This window comes from Capra hircus, chromosome 17, assembly GCF_001704415.2.
Source record: "Capra hircus breed San Clemente chromosome 17, ASM170441v1, whole genome shotgun sequence".
Classification (NCBI taxonomy): Eukaryota; Metazoa; Chordata; class Mammalia; order Artiodactyla; family Bovidae; genus Capra; species Capra hircus.
In genome coordinates this window covers 31,368,804-31,384,729 of record NC_030824.1, presented here as the reverse complement: position 1 = coordinate 31,384,729, position 15,926 = coordinate 31,368,804, and the positions used below count along the sequence as shown (strand labels likewise).

Sequence of the window (15,926 nt, the reverse complement as noted above, 5' to 3'; positions counted from 1 at the left end):
TAGAAGGATTTATATATATATTTTTCTATCATTTAGCTTAAGTCAACATTTAAAGAATAAATTGTATTATTTTCTTATCAACAAAGTTTCCCCTTTCCAAAGTCTTATAGAAATACTATTTAATTCTATATTTTGAAGCAACACAAGCCTGTGTTAATATTTTCTAAACTTTAACAAAAAGAATTTCAATCTTTAGGTACAATTTCCTGAACTAAAATGCATACATTATATGAAAAACATAAGGGGAAAATAATTGAAGACAGAATACCTAATGAAGACAGAATGAATGAAAATGGAAAACACAACCCCTACAAAAGCTCTTTCAGCAGTGGCCTCTGAAAGAGCCGTGAATACTGCTGCTCGTGTTGGAGCACGTGAGCAGAGATGCTCTTCCAGGTGGAAGAGCGAGAAGGCCTTGCCACCAAGCCTAGAGAATTAACTGTGGAGTGCTCAGCAGTACATCTCTATTTGATGATTTTTTAAAAAATGGAATTCTAGTTGACTTACAACGTTGAGTTAGTTTCAGGTGTACAGCAAAGGGATTCAATTTTATGTATGTTACATATTTAACTATATATAATATATATAAATGATTTATATATGTTATATGGATGTCATATATAATTTATTCATATATATATACACATACACATATACATATACATATTCTTTCTCATGTTCTTTCCAATGATGGTTTATCAGAGGATATTGTACAGTTCCTAGTGCTGCAGAATAGGATCTTGTTATTTATCTATTTTATGTATAGTAATTTGTATCTGCTCATATTTCTGACTTAAATTGTCTCTAGATTCTAGAATGAAACTGAAGCAAGACCGAGTGTGATATAGCATGCCAAGGCTGTGAGCAGTGAAACTAGGCCAATATTGTTGTTATCATCACCTTATTCCTAAAGCCTAGAAATGTGACAATTTGCTAATGCTTGCTATGATCACATTTCATCCTAGCTTCATCTTAACATTGGTGATTATTAGTCATCACCTCATATTTTCAAACATACAGTCCTCTATAGCCACATTCTTTAATATCAGCCTGGAGTGAAGAGGTAGTACTGAAGATAGAAATAAGAACAAAATATTTTTAAGTAACATACAACTGAAGGCTCTTTAAAATTTAACATATGGGAGGGGATGAAAGGTATACTGTATACCATCCCAAAGAAGTCATTACTATCATTTAAATGAATTCTATTTAAGTCTTAAATAGAACAGATTTTCCAGTGTAAGTTGGATTAATCTCTGCAAAACTGAGCCCCCACCCCATCTGTGTAAACAATCATTAGTTGCTTTCTAGTCCTGCTATGTATATTCCATTCTTTAAGAAACTATTCATAAAATAACATTCATGAAACCAGTAACTTAGAAGATTATTTTTATTTAAAATAAATAGCCCTTTCAAACTAAAATATATATCCCTCTTACATTAAAATACTACAAAATTCCTTTTAGCGATACATCTTAAATAGAACTCAAACAGATTTTTAGGAATCTACTAACTTTATGAACAATGAGTCACTTGGAGACTGAGCTGAGTTATACGTTTAGTGAATGCTGACTGGCCAACAGGATGAGAGAGCTAAACTTGAGGGCCCGGAACTGAGTCACTGGATTTATTTCGGCTGAATGAGCAGACAAATCAGAGGTCATTAGTTCAAATCTCAGCTCCAGCATTCATCATGTGACTGTAACACAGTCCCTGAACCTCTACAGACCCAGTTTTGTCATCAGGAAGCTGGAGTTGTATCTCATCATTCATAGGACTGGTCTTGGATCAAACAACAGAAAAGGGAGCCAGTTAAAGGCCACATCAAAAGGGCCTACCTCAAGGGGACAAGTTTCCACCTCTGTGCCTGCATCCCTTTACCTGGCCCCACCCTAGCGATGAGTCTTGAATAAAATTTGCACTGGCAGTATTTGTCCGAAAAAAGAAAAAAACTTTTGTTAAATATTCCAGCCCCTTACATATTGTAAAAATCACTCTCAGGTTAATGGCACCCCTTAAGTGCTGGCTAAATGACTCACACAGTAATTATAAGACCAGTGATCCTATATAGAACGACTATACCACACATGCAGCACCGCATCTGATGCTTTTAGTGCATAATAATTAATCCTCATGACAATTCAGCAAATCAGGGTTACTGCCACTGTTTTTCAGATGAGAAAACATGAAGGGAAACTAAATAAACTGTTCAAAACAAAACCTAGTAATTGTGCCATAATCAAAATCAGGTTCAACCAACACAAACTACTAAATACTTTGTATTAATACAAAGTATTAAAATATTTATTTGTATGTAAACATAAACAAAACATCTGCTATTTTCTATCTTCCTCCAAACTATAATACTACTGAGATTTATGCTAGTCTTTAAACCCTTTCATTCTAAATAAAGATATGTATATACTTTATATTTAAAAATATCTGAGTAATTTGGGATTAACATATACACACTACTATGTATAAGGTAGATAAACAGCAAAGACCTACTGTATAGCACAGAGAATGATATTCAGTATTTTGTAATAACCTACAATGGAAAAGACCTGAAAACGATTATACATATATAGGTGAACTGCTTTGCCATACACTTGTAACAGATTTCCCAGGTGGCACCAGTGATAAAGAACCCTCCTGCCAATGCAGGAGACATAATAGATGTGGGATCAGTCCCTGAGTCGGGAAGATTCCCTGGAGGAGCGCATAGCAACACACTCCAGTATTCTTGCCTAGAGAACCCCATGGACAGAGGAGTCTGGAAGGCTACAGTTCATGGGTTGTAGAGTTGGACACGACTGCAGTGATGAGCACACATGCATACTTCAGTAAAAAATAAATAAAATGTATCTGATTATACTGGTCTCAGGAGCAAGAATAAAGTCACTTAGTCAAATAACTCCTGTCCTAAATTAATCTATCTTCCATAAGTAAAATACAGATTTAGGTGCACATTACAGGGGCTTCCCCTGTGGCTCAGCTGGTAAAGAATCTGCCTGCAATGCAGGAGACCTGGTTTCAATCCCTGGGTTGGGAAGATCCCCTGGAGAAAGGAAAGGCTACCTACTCCAGTATTCTGGCCTGGAGAATTCCAGGGACTGTATAGTCCATGGGGTCGCAAAGAGTCGGACACAACTGAGCAACTTTCATTACAGTTAAATAGTAACAGTCTCAAAAAATAGTAATATTCTCAGATCAATGTTGAAAACTCTTGATTTATTAAATCAAACATATACTTGTTATTATGAATATAGTTCTTAAAACTAGTTTCTTTTGCATTTTTAAGGATATCAAGTAAATGAAAAAACTGAGGAAATATTAAATATCATACAGATCTAGTGAAGAGTTAATTTAAAACCAAAACAATATAACTACTATGTTGTTATCATTAAGTACTTAAAAATCATTTACAAAACAAGTTTTTGCTTATTAAATATCCAGCATCCACACATATCCTTATGTTTATGAGAGCTGCTTAGTAAGTAATTTTGATGAAAATAAATTTTGTGAGAATTTCAAACATACATATTTAACCCAAAGTCAGATTCTGATATAAAGTTATGCTAGAAAGTTATATTGATGCTAAATTTAACTGAGACAACAAAGTAAGTAGGCACTGAAGACAAAACCATATATGTGCAGAAAATATGAAAATGTATTTGGAAATAAGTATAATATTTGCATTAAGTCCAGTTTGTTCATCATAATTTATGCTGTTCCTAATTTTATACTAGGAATGCTTTTCTATAGGACATACCTAAAAGAGCAATTCTTTAAATCTCTTAATGGAAACTGTTAGGTTTCTTTTCAAGACCTACAATCCTAACAAGTGTAAAAATGCCTATAAATATTTATTGTAAGTAAGAAAGTCTGTGCTAATTTGATAGGAAAAATAGCTTCATGTTTAAATCTTTATATACTCAATTACTTATGTCTTAAATATTTATTTAAGGTATGGACATTTGCATGTTCTTGTGCAAATTACTACTCCTGCCTTTGAATACTGTTATAAAGTATTTTTCTTATTAACTTGCATAAGTGAGTTAATAGCCTGATTTTATATCTTTGTCTCAATTGACCTTTTAATTATTAAAATTTCTGATCATTCACTATACCATTAAGAGTTTGCTAATTTTTTTAGTTTATCTGGAATTTAATCTTAATTGTGATATAAAGTAAGGTTATAATGTGGGCCCCCCAAGACCACTTTTGAATAACCCATCACTTCATTATTTGTGAGGTTTCCTCCATTACATATCACATCCTTACACATGAATCTCACTTTGCTTGAACTCTCTGTTCCATTGATCTATTTTCATACACTTATTTCCAGCCCACTTAAGTCATTGTTTTGATAATCACACCATTTAACCAGGACCTTATCATGGCTGGAAACTGTCCTGTCTCGTGTTACCAACTTTGGCATTCTGCTTTCTATCACCCATAACCTCCTACTCTTCCACTTGCTTCCATTCCCTCCCGAGGCAGCTATCTGTCCAAACACGTATGATCCTCAGTCTTCCAGACTCTACTCCTTCGTGCTCTCATACTTCACCTTCAATTCCCTAGTCTAATACTACAGTCCCATTCATCCAACACATCTTTCCTAAATGCCTATGGTTTCCTGGTGCTATTCCAGGCTCTAGAGAGAAGGTGGAGACAAGATAGAGATGTTCCTGCCTTCTTCTGGGGGGACAGACATAACAAATTAGAAAGTAATAACTGTTTCTATTAAAGCTTAAAAAAAAAAAAAAAAAAAAAAAGACCAGCCAGGAAAGGAATCAAAATGTAGGATCTACTTTTCAGAGGGTAATAAGGAAAGAATTCTCTAAGACGATGGTCCTTAAAAATGAAGGCTGAAAAGGATCAAGCCAGGAGAAAACACCCTGGACAGAAAGACTGCAAAAACAAAGCCCTGCATTAGAAAGAGCTGGACGTGCAGCTCCATCCGTCTTTCTGCTACACTTATTTAATAAGGCATCAATCCCAGGGGAAGCCAAATCTTTGCTTTCTTTGTGCTTGCTGTGAAGAAAATTATTTATCAGGGCAGAGGGGAATCACTTTGTATTTGAGTTCACCAACTCAACTGAGCTACCAATGCTCTGATCAATTTGCTCCCCTGCTCTCTGAAACTATTATTTCAAAATGTGTCTTTCCGTGAAACTCTCTCATCTGCCAACCCTCTCACTCTGAACAAGGGAATTCAGGTACAGCAGACACAAACTCCCCACTCCAAATCCACCTTCATAAGCCCCTGTTTAAGCAGAGGACATTTCTTTTCTTAAAGCTAGTGACTCCACCTTGCTCTTAAATTTCTCCCCTCCAACCCTCTCGGAAAAATTATTCTACCCTTTTCTCTCCTGCACACAGAATTTCATTCCAACCTCTTTGTATCCACTTCATGAGCATTAGATCACTCCAACATGACAGCTTTCTCCCAAGTCAGAACTGTACAAAGGTGAAAGGGGTTGCGATGGGAGCTGGTTGTCCATCATTGGAACTGTTGAAGAATCAACTGGATGCTTGATTGACAGAAAAGCAGTAGGGGATTCAAACACAAGACTGGTCACTGAACCAGGTGCATCTGCCAGGTTTCTTCTCACCCTAAGAATTTCTGATTTAAAGGCAACAGAAATGGTCTCCTGGGGATCTCTAGTTAACGTTAGTCTTATATAATCAGTAACCAAATCCTTGGATACATCCATGGATTTTTCCTTATGAAGGATATAAACTTAACAGGATACATGCCTGTCATCAAGTTTGAAATGAATGGCCTTGAAACGCAACAAAAATAAATCAAAATACACAGGAGTCTTCTTTTCCAACTACATCCCAAACTAAAGTCAAACTGCAAGCTGTCAACACCAACCCCCTCAGAGCAAGGTGGAGTTCTCACCGTGGTCTGGATCTTCAGACATCCTGATTGGGGGCTGGGGGGTGAGAGTGGCAGCAGGTACCATCAGGAATCTCTGCACACCTTTTCCCAACCTACCCAAGGTAATAACATAAAGCTGAAGTTCCCCTCAGAACATGCCCCCATAAAGGACATAGACAACTCACTTCATTCTTACTATAAATTGACCTTCTAGGTGCTCTGTTCAGGCTGATACTATACCTGGAGAAAACAGGAGCAACTTCTATGATCTCAACCTGTGTTCTTACTACAGATCTTCAAAGTGTATGAGCATCTCAAAGTGTAGAAGGCAAAGGCTCTATCATGATGTTTTGATTAACACAAGCCAAAGCAAGACTTTTACTGACACTGTTCATTGTTCTATTGTAAGGAATACTCTTGACTAAACATTAAAAAAAAAAAAAAATCAACTTCTAAAAATAGGTATGGGGGGGAGTGGGGAATGAAAATGAGATTACTTCTGAAAGATTTAGTTACAAGTTAACTTATAATGCATCAAAGTAGAAGTTTGAAAAGTTACTTTTAAAGAGTCAGATAATTACATTTCTTATTGCAAAAATTTTTTTAAAGTTCATAATCAGCCAAGAATCTGCAAATAACTGCATTTGCGGCTTTCACCTACTAGTCCGTGAGCTCTCCACAACACTTCTGAATTATAGAAAAGTGGGTACCTAGTGTGTCCTAAAAAGAAAATTAATTTTTAAAGAACTACTAAATTTAAGACTTAGAAAGAAATGTTTTGCCCTGACAGTATTCTGTTTAGTTACTTTTAGTAAAGTTTATTTTTTCTTTTAAATAGAAACTGAGCATCATTTGAATACATCAACTATAACGTTTCCAAGAAAGGTTTTTTTATGGACACCTCATATTAAAATTCCTAAGGAGACAAAAATTATAGTTTGTAAGGTTCTTTTGTCTGAAACCATCCAAAATTTCATATTAGCTGTATGTACTGAGAGACAACCAAAACAAGGACCTTTTTTTTTTTTTGCCTATTTTAGTCACTTTTCCTAAATTTGCATTTTCTAAGCAAATGAACTCTTCCTTGAAAATTAAAATTGTTTTGCTTTGAAAATGTTTTTGAAATTCCATAGTTCTAGTTTCTTTTCTATCCATCAGTATCATAAGAATTCATTTTGAACAAATAACCAAACCTACAGTTAATAAAAATAACACAAGAAAAATAATTCAGTGATTCAATCTTAATAATCTCTTCCTTTTGTCATACCCAAGGCTTTATTAAGAAAAACTTAGTTTGGAAGCATAATAATGATGTTTCCCCCTAAAATTTTAGTCAAGAAAGAGGCATAAACCTAGTATGTCTATAGTCAAATTAGTAAAATATTCACTAATATTTTAGTCAAGGGAAACATTCCCATTGCGACCACTCTATTTAAGATTCTGGTAACAGGTCCTAGCAGAGGCAAATACAATCGGACTGAAATCTGACGTCCTAAAACAAACGTGCAACATACTGCATGTCTGTGTGAAGCATAAACATTACCATTTATGTCCACTTGTGCACATATAAACACTTCTATCTACCTTACAGATTCTATCAATGAAGAATCACAGAACTCCTCAGGACACATGGAGATGAAGCGAATGACAAGGAAATATCTTCCTACCTGGTAGATATCAGAAAGGCTGCTGCTCCCAGAATCACTAGTGATACTACATCCTGAGTGGCTGGAGGAGACGTGTGTCACCTGTGGGTGGAGACTGTCAGTGAGGTGCAGCTTTGTGAAATCTGCAGGAAGCTGGGGAAGGAGCAGGAGACACCAAGTTACAACTGGAATCAAGAACTCTAAGAAGACATTTAAAAATCGTATTACACTCTATTTCACACCATTTGGCCAAAAGTACTATGAAGTTCCTTCATTTTTTAAGTTCACAATTACTAAACACTGTCCTATTTACCAAAAATCACAAAATTAAGTTTAAGGGCATTCAATGAGCCTTAAATCATACTCAATTCAATGCTTAAACAGGTAGATTTAGTGCTTAAGATTAACTTGGTCCAATGGGCTACAATTTTCAAATTATACATCAATGAGCAAATTAGTCTACTATTTGTCAGCCAGCACAAATGCAACTTTGTGGCAAGAGACAGCCTAAATAAGAAAACAGATTTGAGGTTCATGTATGCCCCAATGACATTTAAAGGTTAAAAAGATGAGGATCTTAGAACTGAGGAAGTTTATGGTTACACAAGTAACTATGCAGGCACTATGGAGAAAACAGAAAAGAATATTCTCAGAGAACACAGAATCAACTCAGAGAATGCAGAATCGAGAAGGTTATAGACAACATTTATCTATGTCTACACAAACACATAAAAATCAAGATTCTACTTGTTCATGGTTAAACTTTACATACAAACTGCATCTATTGAACAGATTTACTAAGCATTCCTCAAACGTTTCTATCACTCCCCACAATGCAGAGAAAATGCATTGAAAAAGGAAACATTCACACATTTACCCATTCAACAAGTATTTACTGAGCCCCTTTCCTCTTACTATGTGCAGTAAAATCTTAGACTCCTATAAGTTATTATTAATTCTTTTGCATTCAAAAAAGGTACTGTTTATCTATAATATCAAACTACTGACCAATAATAAACCTGATATTTCCAAATATATGTTAACTGACACTATGCACACTGATAACATCTCTCTTTCCTGCTGGCACACTGATCCTATTTGGCTGTTGAATAATAAAGACTAACTGCTAAAATAAAACTCAAGTAAGAGTTTGCCTTGCCAACACTCCCTTCTCTTTCAGGGCCCTCTGCCCTTCTCTCCTTCCAAAACCAAGATGCTATTTCTTCACAGGGGAGGTGATGCAGGTTCAAGGCAAGGATCAATGAGGTTCATACCTGGGGTTCCAAACAAAGAGGTACAGTGTATCTGTACCCACCACCATTCAGACCTGACTTAATAAGCAGATCATGATATATAATAGTACGTAATACATGGATGGACTTGGATGGCATTATGCTAAGTGAAATAAGTCAGACAGAGAAGGACAAAAGTGGTATAGTATCGCCTATACATGGAATCTAAAAAGCGCAACTAACTAGTGAATATAACGAAAAAAAAAGCAGCAGACTCACAGATATAGAGAAGAAACCAGTAGTTACCAGTGGTGGGGCAAGGGGGTGGGGGCAGGGGGGTGGAGGGGGCAGGGAACCAGAGGAGTGGAAGAGAGGGAGGCACAAACTACTGGGTATAAGACAGGCTCAAGGGTGTATTGTACAACATGGGGAATATAGTCTATATTTTGTAATAACTGTAAGTGGAAAGTAACCTTTAAATCATATAAAAAGTTTAAAGATTAAAAAAAAAACTATCTCTTCATAAAAAAAAAACATTTAGTAGTCTGCATAGAAACTTTGTATTTTTTAACATCATGGGAGACAAAATATACAAAGAAATTTAAACATAAATTTATTAAGGGGCATATAAACAGATGCCAAATAAACAGATAAAAAGACATATGCTGGAGAAGCTCAGAGTAGGGAGATGTTTATACAAATGTGTGAAATTGTTGCAAAAAATGATCTATGTTTCACTATGAATGCTTTTTTACCCGATAATTGAACATGTGAAATAGATAAAATTGGGAAAACAACAATTTCCCAGCAAAGAATAGATTTGCAAAAATTCCTAAATTGAGAATTTATATATTTTATCCACAATGCAGGATATCTGCAGGATAAATTCCCTTCATCACCCTGGCTACACTTCGTTTAATGCAGTCACTCGCCACAAAATGCACCTGAAGAAACGTGACTAAGTGGCTCAGTGACTTTAAAAGGCATTACTCAATACATGCAATTACAGAACAATAAATTGATTTGTATTGATTGTCTTTTACAGAGATAACTCAGGTTGACATGTGCCACAGAGTGTGACTTTTTAAAAATTAACTTGAATATGTCAAATAAAGATGTATCTATCTAACGAACTTTTACTCAGTTATTTATTCAAGTCTCACAGGACACGCTTCTTTTCAGTGTCCACCAGCTAGTCATCTCTTCTGACTAAATGCACCATGAGGAGAGCACCAGGAGGCCTGAGCTCTGAAGCTAACAATATAGACACTCCAGAATCTATTCATCTATGCTCACTTACAGCCACAAGGAGCAGAATTATGTGGCTTTGTCAGGCTAAGAACCAAAAAGACCATGTAAAGAGGAAAGAAGAAATACTTCCATGCTTAACTCGATTCTATTTTGTAAAGACTTATTGAATACCTGCTATGTCAGACACTCTGTTGGGGACAGGAAATACCAAGGTAAATAAGACACCCCCAATTCCAAAGGTAACTTCTGCTATTCCGAAAGTCACTGCAGTAGGTGTCATGCACAACAGAAAAATAAATCAAACATAGTTTTTAAACATGGCTTTTCCTCTCCCCACCACTACTTTTGTTCTTTGCAGACAATGAAACGATGTTAAACTCATTAATGAATATAAACTTCAGCATTAACTATTTCTTTATATTAGAATAGATATCATGTTTGAAAAAGTGAAAGTGGCTCAGTTGTGTCCGACTCTTTGTGACCCCATGGAATAGTCCATGGAGTTCTCCAGGCCAGAATACTGGAGTGGATAGCTGTTCCCTTCTCCAGGGGATCTTCCCAACTTCGGTCTCCCGCATTGCAGGTGGATCTTTACCTGCTGACCCACCAGGGAAGCCCAAGAATACTGGAATGGGTAGCTTATCCCTTATCCAGTGGATCTTTTCAACCCAAGAATCAAACCGGGGTCTCCCGCACTGCAGGAAGATTCTTTACCAGCTAAGCTACCCGGGAAGTCATGTTTGAGAAAGCTTTAAATGTTTTCCCATAGACAGGGATAACAGTCTCACGATTAAATGTTACTGACAGGACACATCAGTCAAGGTTATGGAATGGGAGGAGTGTGGAGGCTGTTCCCATAAGGGAAGAGTCTGAAATGCACAGATGGGGCCCAGCCACACAACCAACAGACTAGAAGCCCGAGTACAGGCCTAGGGAAAATGGGTCTTTTAGAGGGAAATAAACCAGATGGGAACTGGGAGGCAGGGGGCAAACATGAGTACAGACACCCACGTTTCAACCTCAGGGCAAAAGAGTGACACCTGAACCTTGGGAGCCAGGAACTCCCCGTTTGAGTAAATTATACCAAAAAAAAAAGTATAAGATGCCAAAAATAAAAAATTCACTTATTCCTAGTTTTTCCAGGCTTGATCAAGGGCCTACTTGAATTACTGTCACTATGCTATACAGTCAAATTTCAGATTAAAATGAGGTTGTGAATTATCTTATGACTCTAGTCACCACTTATCACAGAAATTCTGTTCAAAAAATAAGAAAAGTTTTTGAAGCCAGGACTACACACAGTAGTTATCTGAATAAAATTAAATAATAAGTAAATGGGAAATTGATACATTTTACACATTTTGATCTTAATATCAATATATTTAATAGCAATTCATTAAGAACACAGTTCAAAGGAATCTACTTATATATATATTTTTTAATATTTGATTATATGAATACATTACCACTCAAATTTTTCCTGGATCAAGTAATCTATACTCCTAAAAAATGGTACTTGTGAATCACAATTGTAGTGTACTTGTGAATGGTACTTGTGAATGGTACTTGTGAATCACAATTGTAGTGTCAGGCAAATGACTAAATCATAGTTTAACCATAAACACTATTAATTACTTAAGAAATAGGAATGGTGATATATATTTAAATCAGATTCTTAAATGCATAAAGCAAGCATAAACTTAATATGAATCACAGTTTTTCAAAATCCAGGTATCAATTATTTAATAACTTGTTTGTTTTCTTTTTTCTGGAGAAAGAAGGAGGCTCTAACAATTCGCTGTAAGTAATAAGTGTTACAGAAGACTTCAGACTCATATATGAACAGGCATTTGATAGTCTTTGATTTATTTATTAATGTAAAGATTGGCATTTATAAAATCACAAGCTACTGAATGAACTCGGTTTTGAGATGAAATGAGTGAGTAAGAACTGAAATCTCTGACATCACTGGATAAATACTTTGCTGAATTGGTAAAACTACCCAAAGTTTTGCTAACATAGTAGAGACTAGGGTTTTACCCTTCTTCCCTCTCCTTCCTTCCCAGAGAAAATGTCTTATATTCATGTTTTTCCAGCTCTACAAGAAAGGGCCAGCGTATCCCTGGATATGTAACAGAAACATAATAGAGTTTTACAGGCTGCTGAGAAATCCAACAGTTCAAAATAAAACAGAAAATACACTGTCACCATCAGTTGAAACTCACCTAACTAAAAATGTCTCCAACCAATCCCAGAATCACTTTATTACAAAAAGTAGTTACAACACAACACACAAGGTTTGGAGTGATTGTCAGAACCTATCCAGTCCTCCATGGCAGTTCATCTCGAGTAAGGACACCACCTAAGGTAAGTATTATCCTCAGTGACTACAAACGTGTTGTTTAGTCGCTCAGTCGTGCCCAACTCTTTTTCGACCCCATGGACTGTAGCCCGCAGGGCTCCTCTATTCATGGGATTATTCAGGCAAGAATACTGGAGTGGGTTACCATTTCCTTCTCCAGGAGATCTTCCCCACCCAGCACCAAACTCACGGCTCCTACCACATCCCCTGCATTGTAGGTGGATTCTTTACTGCTGAGCTACAGGAGAGCTTCATGTAAGCTGTATCCATTACTCAAATGATTGGTCGCCCCAGATCATCACTGGAGTTCTGTGAGCGCTATTCATGCTGTTTCCAAGCTGTGTGGGGAGGAGCTGGTATATCCCTGAACACATTTCCCATTTTTTTTCCTGAGGTGTTAGTGAAAATACAGTATCCTATATTTTCCATTCATTCATTCATTTATGGAAAACCTGTGTTGTGAGGATTAAGTGAATGACCAGGTATAAAGCAAACAGAGGAGGGCCTGGCACTCAGAAACTAGCAGAGTGGCAAGTCAACCATAAATTACCCCATGCAGACTCGAGGAGACACAGGGTTCCCCCCAGTTCTAGATTCCTGTGGCTGGAATCCAGTTCAGATGCCAGCAGGTACTGAGCAGCTCCCAGAAAAGGCTGCAGCAGTCAGTCATCACCCAGCTCCAGACATAGTTCCTCACCCACAGCAGGACTCAAGTTGCGCTTTCAAATCAAGTCATATTGGGATTTCCCTGGCAATTTAGTAGTTAAGACTCCATGCTTCCACAGCAGGGAGCATGGGTTCGATCCCTGGTTGGGGAACAAGATATAGCATATTGCACGGTGCAGCCAAAAATAATAATGATAATAATAAAATTTTAAAAGCAAGTTATATTTTCTTTGTGTGTGTGTGTATATATATATGTGTGTGTATATACATATATATACACACACACACGCACACAGACACTCACATACAGTTTTTCTTTTACCAAAACTGATCTAACACTGAGTTCTGACACACTCTGATCTGTTTCTACATACAGCTTGAATAGACAGGAATAATATTTGGTAGCTCAGTTTTAAGACCACTTTATACTATGGTAAACTTTTATTTCTATAATTCACAGTACTTAAGAACACCAGAAAAAGTGAGCATTTGGATGCTGAATATTATTCATCAGAAATCACTTTTACCTCTCATATCCCATTAAGACATGCTCTAGACCCAGGACTCATACTTGAATAACACATCATCCATCACCAGTATTCCACAAAGCAAAGAGAAAGACTCCTGCATAGTACACAATTTCTTTTGTTCATAAATTAAGGCAAGAAACAGAGCTTTCCCCAAAGGGTCATGAGATAATAATGCAATAAATCTAATAATATTTCTCATTAAAACATAGGTAAGCATTTTAAAACACTGGTATGACTATGCTTTACAGGAACAGTTCTACAAAAATCTGCTTTTATCTAGTGGAGAAACCTGCCAAAAGATTAGCAATCTGTAAGAACTTAATATTCTCCCAGCTTCCTGTCAGGCTCAGAAGACATAAGCCTCATTTTATATAATGAGTTATCTTCTGTTCAACTTCCTCCCAAGTCAAGCAACTATGAGCAAGTTAACGAACCTCTGTGCACCTTACTTTCTTCTGTAAAATGAATACAGTCAACAACGTAGTCCAGTGGCTAAATAAAATAGCCTGTAGACCACACCTAGTGGATTCCCAGGTGGCAACAGTGGTAAAGAATCCACCTGCCAATGCAGGAGACAGAAGAGACGTGGGTTCAATTCCTGGGTCAGGAAGATCCCCTGGAGAAGGAAATGGCAACCCACTCCAGTATTCCTGCCTGGAGAATTCCAGAGAGAGAGGAGCCTAGTGGGCTACAGTGCACAGGGCTGCAGAGTCAGACATGGCTGAGCTACTAAATAGCAGCAGCAGATTCCGCCTGTAGCTGCCCCTCTCCCTCTCTATTCCCTCTGCCATTTTTCAACCAGCTTAAATCAGATAGTTTTCAAATTCAATGGGAGGGGGGCACTTATTTTTGATACTGTCCTACCTACCATCACCTTTACAGTAATTTACTTATTATATTCCCCCAAAGTTTACATGTCACATTTAAAACAAATCACATATCTATATGGAAGAGCTCACTGTTAGATTACCATACTAAATTCTGCAAAGTAAATAACCTCATCATGATAATGCTTACAGTTCAATTACTCTTTTGCATAAATGTTCAAATATTCATAGCTGAGAATTCTCTCAAAGTGATAACACCTTGGAGAGTTTGTGCTTTTGTGTGAATAAGCCCATTACATTTGACTGTAAAAGCCTCCACATCAGTTGTGTGTTTGGCCAGGACACAAGGTGCGTGGTTCTTGCCATCCATTCACACCACCACTCAAGGATACTTTGAACAAATGTCTCTTGGTGGGAAGGGAGGGAGTGGTGCAAGTGTGGTCATGCCTTATTTCAAAAGTTCCTTGCAATCTCCCTACATTAAAACAATGTTTTGGAGCAAGGTATCACAAATAGGACTTAATAATTAGTTAAAGTTTATATACATTAAAATTTCACTTTTCTGTCCAAACACATACTTCTATATGTGAGAATTAGCTCCTGAATTGCAGTGGTCACCCAGCCCTCTCTCCAGGGCAGAAACACCACCCTCATGTTTTTAAGGGTTCATAACACATGAATCACCAACTTCACTGGCTAAAGTGGTATGTATTACAATCTAAAACTTAATTCCTACATTCATGAAATAAGCACAATCTGAACACAAATAGAACAACTAGGATTCTGTTAAGGAAAATAAATAATTACAACTAACCCTGATTGAAAGGTTGTTAGTCATATGACTGATATTTTCCAGCAAATACCTTTAAGAAGCCTTTTCTATTGAATGTTGATAGAAAGCACTGAACAGAAAACCTGTGTGAACTTCACTTCAAAACAGAAAAGTGGACTCCTTTATTAGGAGGAGAAAGCCTATGATCTAAGTACCATATATTCCAAAATGTAAGGCTGTGGCCCATTTTCTCCAGGAGTAGCCAACAGTAAGATCACCTATACACCAGCTTCTGTGTGCCAGGCCCTGTTCTTATAAGAATCTCACGAACTAGGTATTATTATGACTATTTTAAAAACAATAAGATTCAGAAAAGTTAAGTCATTTCCATCAAGAATGTAAAGTGAAAAGATGGCAGAGACAGATTCCTGGATGCCTGGACCTGCAATGAATACACTTAAGCATTAAACTTTAATGTATTTATTAATTTATTGGTTGACTTGAAAACTCTCATGGATATTGATGAAATGCTCAAATGGCTGCTTATATCAATTTATGAATGTCGTTTCTTGTGCAAATTTCAAAATCAAATAGATCTGAAACAATTGCTCACTCTTACTTTCATGAAACAAATTAAAACTTTACATCTTTATCTCCAATATCAACAACATCACAACACCACTTTCTGAGCCATCCAGTAGAGTTTTCATTTCTTCAATGGTTTGAGATCCACCATTTTTTTGAATAGGT

The 15,926-nt window shown here is 36.7% G+C and overlaps 1 protein-coding gene across 6 annotated transcripts in view; it reads right to left on the bottom strand.

The window, feature by feature from the left end:
* RAPGEF2 (Rap guanine nucleotide exchange factor 2) overlaps nucleotides 1-15,926 on the bottom strand; it is a 262,810-nt gene that overhangs the window by 47,674 nt on the left and 199,210 nt on the right. For all 6 annotated transcript variants that reach the window (XM_018061491.1, XM_018061492.1, XM_018061493.1 and 3 more), the window contains one exon: nucleotides 7,558-7,689. In XM_018061491.1, the coding sequence (XP_017916980.1) occupies nucleotides 7,558-7,689 (132 nt within the window). The remainder of the gene's footprint in view (nucleotides 1-7,557; nucleotides 7,690-15,926) is intronic.